The sequence below is a fragment of the Diorhabda carinulata genome, chromosome X, assembly GCF_026250575.1.
Source record: "Diorhabda carinulata isolate Delta chromosome X, icDioCari1.1, whole genome shotgun sequence".
NCBI lineage: Eukaryota > Metazoa > Arthropoda > Insecta > Coleoptera > Chrysomelidae > Diorhabda > Diorhabda carinulata.
This window is the reverse complement of record NC_079472.1, coordinates 51,783,785-51,792,210: the sequence shown is the minus strand read 5'-3', so window position 1 is coordinate 51,792,210 and position 8,426 is coordinate 51,783,785. Positions and strand designations below refer to the sequence as shown.

The window sequence follows — 8,426 nt, the reverse complement described above, 5'->3', positions numbered from 1 at the left end:
TTAATCATTTAAATTCAAAACTTTCTCTCAATTTAATTCCCTTTGCAGGAAATGAATAAAAATTCAGAATTCTGTTAATATTTTATTAGGATAAAATAAATGGTATGAATTTTGAAATATAAAATGTTTTTAAAATATTTAAATTTTTTGTCCATTGTTCACTCCTACCAATTCGTACAATGATACAGTCACTTGGTACCCATATTACTAAATAGCACATATCCTTTTCAGCAATATGTAACGCACCTTGTATTTGGTGATAATAGTGATGATTCTCGTTAATTATCATCAAGTTTTCTTCAAAGTAAACTATGTAGTTTTTGTCATTTAACACTGGTCTCAATTTTCCAACATTTCTGTGTTTGAAGGGACACTTTACTTCAATTAAGCATCTTTCGCTAACAAACCCATCAGGACTAGCACCCAAAAATCCACAATAGTCCATGCAAAATCCGGCTGGATCCACTGATAATCCGGTAATTTTTTGAAATACAGCAATTGCTGTCACTTCATGTTCTTTTCCCCACTTTATTGCTTGTATACCATCCAGCTCGTACCCTTCTAGTAGGCTTGAAAATAAAGATTTTGAGAATTTGTTCCTCCTGCAGGCTGACAGTATAGAGCCAAATTTACTACTAGTTATTCTGTACTTTCTAGCAACTAGCCAATTTTCATTAATTGACTGTCCTCTAGTTATTTGTTCAACTTTATTTATAGTATCGATATCTACTGAGCATTTTGATTTTAAAAATGTCTCTTTGTCAGTAGCCTGTGTATACTCTAGTGAATATAAAATATCTTCAATATTCTTTATTATGCTTGTCAATTGTGATTGCTCAGACACAAACAGCCATGTAAATCCAACTGGATTAGAGTATCCTAATTCATTCCTAAAATCTGCCATTTCTTGGGTTGATGCTGGTCTCGAAAAAGCCTGATAATTAGAAAATTTTGGTTTGTAGAGATCACTAATCCTCACAATTTTTTCTCCATCGCCAGTAGGTTTGCGCTGATTCCACACACTGGTTTTGTCAGTAACACTGACGTTGTTGTGTGCATGAAAACATAAAGCTGCCATGTGATGGCATACTGCTTGTCCCCTGGGGCAGGAGCAGGTGGCATCCAATATACCATCCTCGTAATCAATGGAAACCTGAAAAATAACATGATTATGCAAAATAACAACGATCTTTTTGATATGACTTCAAAACTCACCTCAACATTATAAGTTCTATTCTTCATACTGGCTGTAACTTCACCTCGAAGTAGGGCAGGGGAAACAGCAGGATCGAAAATCATTTTTTTCACATTGCCACTGCTATAAGAGTTTTCACCTCTTTGTAGTTGGGCGATATTGTCCTTAAAAAAGGTTGCTATTGCAGATAATGTTAAAACATGCGTTGATGACACTAGAACAAATAATCAGTATTATTTAATTTGATATATTTCAATATTATTCCAATAGTATACATTAATCCAGTCAGCATAACCTAAAATATAGCTTTTAAAATGAGAAAATACTGTATTTTTTGTCAATTTAAATTATTATAACTATTTTTATTTTATCAAGTGAATACGATTACTTACTTTTTAACAATTTTTTTCCTTTAATAACTCCTATAAAACGCTTAAGTAATCAAAAATCTAGACACAAATGGAAAATAGTATGGCTACCAGGTTTGTTTAGATACAAAGAATGTTTGTGACGTCACACTAATGCGGCGTATTGTTATTTGTTATTTACATTACATATGACTGTAAATAGAAAAAATTATCCTGAATTATAAATTTCGCGTTTCGAAATTTAATTTTTAAAAAATTTATTTTGAATATTTGAATGAATACAATTAATCTCAAGATCGAACTAATTATAAACATTAAATATTATCAGGTTGTTTACAAAAATCTTATTTATAGTAAAATAATGCTGTTACATGTTTACGATATTTGATACAATTGTATTGTTCATAAAATGTCCTACAAGAATTCTTCGCATGTAACTCCTGTTATATATCCCAGATTACTATTTTCTAAACGATTATCATTAAAAACCTGTCAGATATCATACTAACTGATCTTTAGAATGAAGCAAGTATACAAAGGACAAATTTATTTTCATATAAATAATTTTTATTAGGTATTGATAGTCCAGGCTATCAAGGTTTTCACCTTCGATAAACCTGCATCGATTTTAATGAAATTTTGACGGCATGTAGGGGATACCTTAAAAAGCAGAATCTACCCCACGCCGATCTGTGCTTTTGCACTAGGGGTGAGCTCCACCCCAACTAGGGAGTAAAAATTTTTATGATGACAATAACCACGGAAATTGATAGAGGACCAAATTTTGAGCAAAAAATTATATTAGCACTTGAAAAATCAATAGTTTTTTTGTTATGCACGATTGAAAACTTGAATTTTTCTTGAATAAAATCACGTTTTTAATCGATTTTTCATGATTAACTCAAATACTTTTGATATTATCAGTAAAAGTTTAAAAAACAAAAATGAAGCTTATAAAAAAATGGATTGTTTTTTTTTAATTTGCTTTAGACTACAAACCGAGTTATGATTTATTGAAAGTTGAATATTTTTATCGAACGAAAATTCAACCTCGAATAACGAAAAAACGGAGAACTTTTCGAAGTAATTGTATATAATCTTTTTCAAAGTACTTTTGAAAAGCTTAAAAATGAGAATAGTCGAATTTTCTAGCATAAAAACCAAGAAAGCTATGGCCGAAATAAAATCGATTTATATTTTTATTGTAGAAAAAAACTCCATTTCACCCTTAGCAATAGTACCCAAATTGCAATAAGAATATAATCCAGTGATGATTCACTTAATTCACTTACTAATAATAATTTCTGGAACTTTAAACGAATGCATAATTTCGATAAAAAATATGTTTAAAGTCGAAAAATCATTTTCGATATTTTTGAAAATTTCTCCTTTTTTTCAAAATGTCTAAAAACAATAGGTAATATATAAAAAGTAACAGGAAACAAAAAGTTAGTTTTTTTTAACAATGATTGATACCATTTTAGAACCATTTAAACGTTGCCCGTTTGAAAAACAGAGAGCTAATAAAATTTAAAACGTTTATAAACTTAAAGGTTATAAAATTCCCTATAAATCTACGTTGTGAGCGACTAATTTGCCTTTTTCATTCAACAAATTTTCAGTGTAATTAAGAATTTTTTCCCATTACCCATAATTTTTAAGGGACGTTTAAGTATAACATTCATTTTTTTGTCATAAGGGATCATTTATAGGGGTTGAAAATCTTAAATATATAATATTCAAGATAAAAGAGATAAAAAATGTCAATTTGAAATAAATATATCAAAAATTGTATTAAAACGTGTGTAAATAATTTTTTCAATTTTTTTCGACATAGGGGATGATTTATATGGGTTGAAAATTATAATTACACAATATTCAAGTCAAAACAGATAGAAAGATGTCCATTTAAAATAAATAAATCATCAAAAAGAATAAATAATTCTATAAATATTCTCTTTTCCATTTTTTTTCGAAATAAGGAATGATTTATAAGGGTGGAAGATTTGGGATGGAAAATATTTGAGTTGAACACAAAAAAAGATTCAATTTTATATAATTAAGCTACCACAAAGTAATTAAATAATATTTTTTCAATTATATATTAACCGGGGGTGCTTTATAAGGGATGAAATACATCAAGCAGGGTTGAAAAATTATAAATACTATATTAAAGCATTAAACAACTTTGATTCAAACCGTAAAATTATTTTTCTTTTCATTAAATGCTTTTACTTATAATTTTATTGATTTTTTGCAAGGGGTAGTTTTCACCCCTAAGAGTAATGAGCACATATCGGCATAGAGTAGATCCTTAAGATAAGGTTGAGTCGAGCTTAATTCCAAATTTTCATGCAAAGCTATGCAGGTTTATGGAAATTGGAGGTAATACCTCATTTTTACCTTAGTAGCCTGGACTACAAACCATTTTAACGCGGATATTCCATTATATGTTAAACATCGTCCAAGCGCTCAATTTTTCCCATTATTGATGGAAGATTAAGAGAAACAGGAAGTTTAAATATTAGAAGGAATAACTCCGGGCGACCTCGAACTACTCGTACAGTTAATTTTCAGAACATTGCGCATTGTTTTGAATAATATAGAGAATCAACCATCTTTAAGTATGAAATCCCTCAATCACAGTTTGAATACAAATAGGCACTGTCTGAAGAGTTGCGAATGAACAGTTATTGCATCCTTATAAATTCACAAAGGTACAAGTTGTTTTACCACGAGATTTTACGCCCCCTAGAGAATTTTCTAATTGATATCTTCAACAACATAGGAATAATGATTAATTTTCTAAATTAATATTATTTTTCAGTGAGGCAATGTTTACTAGAGAAGTCATGTTAGGGCGGATGAAATATGCCACTTTTACCTATGCATATCAGCAAAAGTTTATTTATGTAAATTTATGTGCTGAAAAAGTAGACGATTTGACACATTACCAGAAATTCCGGAAAAAGTTCCTCTTTATACCCGATATGATATTTCAGCATGATGAAACTTCTGTACATTTTTCACCAAATGTACGACTTAATTTAAAAGTCCCTTATGGACAGAGCTGGATAGGTCGAGGTGGGCCAATTGGTTGACCAGCTAGGTCTCCGGATCTTCCTCCTCTTGATTTTTTTCTGTGGAGGCATATGAAGTCTCTCGTCTATCAGAGTCCGGTATAAAATGAGGAAGATCTTGTTGGTAGTATACAGCAGTAATAGAAGAAAATTTCTAATACGCCTAATGTTTTCCGCAACGTGCGCTTTTCAATGTTGCGAAGAGTTGGGGATTGTGTAAACGAAGGGGGTGGACAATTTGAGCAGTTGCTTCAATTTATTGTGTTGCAACTATTTTGTGTTTAAAATTTGTTAATTAAATGTTATATTTTCATTCTGCATGACTTATTTGTAAAATTATCATCTGGTCTGGCTTCCGTGTTAATTAAGAATGTCTGGAAAACCGTTTTAGCGTAGTAGAAAATAACATTTTTTTCAAAGAAAACGTGTAGCTTAACGAACAAATATCATTTTGTAGGACACCATTAACCTACCAATAAGAGTTAATTCGGAATAAATTCTTGCAGTTTTCTAAATATGTTATTATCAAAAAATAAAAAGAAATAATATATTTTATCCAGTGACAAAGAATTTAGGGGGAAAAAGGCTTCTTAACCCCTGCTGCATGCCTCTGGAATAACTAGAAATCATCTTTTCATGTTAGAACAAGTAGTTTACCAACTTGATGATCGTCAATAAGTTTGAATAACAATCGAACACACCATTTGAAATTTATATACAAAAAAGTTTATTTTTAAAACTTTAAAACCCTGTATCTTGGACAGGATTTGAGGACATGAGTTCCTTATCCCGATAGACATAATTTGACCCAAGGTATTTCCCCTAGAGCGATGACAGCATTCAACAAAATTCACAAGATGCATTCCACTAAGCTCTCACGACGTCCATGTTGACGACCATGGTATTTCTCGTTCTACCAAGTACAGAGCGTTATAATCTTAAACCAAAGTGGAATGGATGCTGACTGTTTTGAGCGTTGGGGTAAATAATAACAAATTGCAAAACAGAAAAAATTAAGCAAAAACTTTAAGTGAAAGGGTAATTATACACTTTCACGGTCACCTGGTTTTTTGGCTCTAGAAAATCGAAAAATGGATGGATTTTAATGATCTTGGTCTCAAAATGTTCCATTTTACGGCGGATTTATAAAAAAAATTAGTAGAAATAGCTGGAATGAAAATTTCTCATAGTTTTACTGTTTTAAATTGTAAAAAAAATGGTTGTGCAAAATAATCCTTGTTTATATAGCCTACCGATTGCTCGTGATGATACCTATAGCGAATTGTGAAACAGAAAGGTCGTTCTCAGTTTTAAAGAGAATAAAAAATGTACATCGCTCTACAATGTTGGATGAGCGATTGTCATCATTAACGAGGCTGTACATTGAAAATGAGCTATTACAGAATTTGAATTTTCATGAGATAATTGAATATTTTGCCACAACTAAATCGAGGAAGAAGTTAATTACATAAAAATTTTATATATTTTTACTTATAATTTGAAACTAATATATTACATTTAAAAGAATTGAGGCTGATTTTGATTTTCTTAATTGGTCCCAGGGTCGATTGTATCTCCAGCCCCCACTACTTCTTAATCCGATGCTGAGTATTGCTGTAGATGTGCCGAAACGAGAGAAATTTTGGGCATTATCAAGAATTGAATTATAGTGCTTCCAAATTCAATTGCAGATTATAAAAACCCTTGCCAATAATATTTTCTTTGATCTACCAAAGACGTAGATACCTCATTTTATAAATTTATTATTATTAGTATTCGTTAAAAGGCAATCGACTCATTAAAAATTGGACTGCATTATAAGCCGTTATTTAGACAGATGTACTTAATTGTAGTCCTACTTGGAATTTAGAAAAAATTCATTTTTATACCTCGTTAACTTGCTACAACTGAAAATTAAATTATAAAACGTAAATAGACGAGTAAAATGTACCTGACTGTAAGGTGTTTGGTTTAAGCAGGGTATCAGAAGTGAACTGATCCCTTTTTGTACCCCATTCGACTATTAGAACTTCGGTAATTTTTTATCTAACGCAAATAATCTTGTCGCCATTGAACGATCCTTTACGATTCGGTTATTGCCATCTGTTTATTCAGAATTCAGAATCACATGCTGAAAAAACTTGACGCAATGTTTCTAAATTGGTATCTATAATTGTATTCTAGATAATATACGTATAAAATATTAGTAGCTTTGTCAACTGATTTCGGTTTTTCTTCACATGTTTTTCGCTTCTGTGAATGATCCACAGCAACCCTTTTCATGATTACTTGATAAATGGAAAATTTATTTACTCTAGTTAATTCAGCAATTCTTTTTTAAACATTCGAATATATTTAAAGTAACTTGCTGTGTTTGTATATCTAAATCATTATTATTAAATTCATGTGTGCAATTTCATTGTCTTCATTCGCCCATGGTTTGAGAAATATATGAATTAATTAATACTCACCAAGCCACGCCAAAAGCATTTACGTTTACGATTCGATGTTTTCATTGAAAATTTGTTAGATTTTGCTGAATTTTCTATGGGGAGTGCCTTGCGTATTTATGAAATATTGTTTGTCCTTGCATAACTGTCTTCTGCAATTGATATTGGAAGAGCTATAATCAAAATGTGATGCCATTGGCCGACTGACTTCAAAAGACATGAATTGACGTTAATCAACATCAATAGATATACTAAGACATCGATCAACATTAAATAACAATAGATGTCAATTGACTTTAATAGACCTCAATTTATTTCATTTGAGGTCATTTTTAGTCGAATTTTTCGAAAAAAAATTAGACTAGGCATGACTAGAAGAAAAATGGGGGGCACATCATTTTCCCCATGTTTTGAGACCTCCTGAACACGATTATGATGGTTTTTCGAATGTCTGTAGTTTATATATATATCTATATATCTGTTTAAGCTACAATTCTTATTTTCGTCTCTCGAGCAATTGCTATAGGTCCGATTTGGTTCAAAATTAGCATACATGGCTTTTTTGGCGGCGGATTGATGTTATTAGAGTTTGGTTGAAAACAAATGAATATTTCGAGGGGTCGCAGTGCAAAAAAAGTGGTTTTTGACCTTTGCTCACCTCTGCAGGTCAAACGAAAAGCGACTGAAAAATGAAATTTCACATGTAGGTTCAATTAGTTGCGAGATGTTTTCCTGTCTAAGGTCGAAACTTTCCATCTCCACCCCTCTCCATTTTATGGTCATTTTTGTTATATTTTCTTATTTTTTGGCCAGAAAAAGTTTAACTAGAGGGTTCGAACTTCGCATGCAAGTAGGGGTGATGTTGAAGAATTGTCTTTCTCCAGTTCAAAGTTTTCTTCTTCAGTTCTTCTAGCACAAAACGCCCGAAATCATTTTGATCGTTGTAATTGTTGAACTGGACCGCCTCCTATTTAATGAATAATACGAGTATGATCGTTGCTAGGGTGATTTTTTTTACTTCCAATTTTCGAAATTTCTTGTCATTATGACAATTTTTTCTTTGTTGTCAATTGGAATTGAACAAGAGGGTTCGAGACCACCGGGTCTATTGAAATTATGAATTTTCATTCGAGAGAGAGAGTTAACTTGTGAAATGAAAAGTTATTGAGGAATAGCAAATTTTCCACATAAATTAATAAGATTGAGAATTGATATCATTTCCAAGAAATTCATTTTATGGAAAGATTTGTTTGTGTATTAGTTAAATTCTTCATTCGACGAAAAATTCGACTTTCATAATAGAGCTCTGCTGCTCACGGCTTTTTTAGTTTCA

The 8,426-nt window shown here is 31.2% G+C and overlaps 1 protein-coding gene across 1 annotated transcript; it reads right to left on the bottom strand.

Annotated features, from left to right (window-relative positions):
- Window positions 1-72: 72 nt before the first annotated feature.
- Window positions 73-1,681, bottom strand: LOC130901352 (uncharacterized). Its single transcript, XM_057812674.1, has 2 exons — window positions 1,588-1,681; window positions 73-1,409 (listed from the first exon to the last, which is right to left on the bottom strand). The coding sequence occupies exon 2, from the start codon at window positions 1,076-1,078 to the stop codon at window positions 86-88; it is 993 nt and encodes a 330-aa protein (XP_057668657.1). The 5' UTR covers window positions 1,079-1,409; window positions 1,588-1,681; the 3' UTR covers window positions 73-85.
- Window positions 1,682-8,426: the final 6,745 nt, after the last annotated feature.

Bases quoted from the DNA above. Each gene is read 5' to 3' on its own strand.
- LOC130901352 (XM_057812674.1), bottom strand. From the start codon at position 1,078: ATGGCAGCTTTATGTTTTCATGCACACAACAACGTCAGTGTTACTGAC.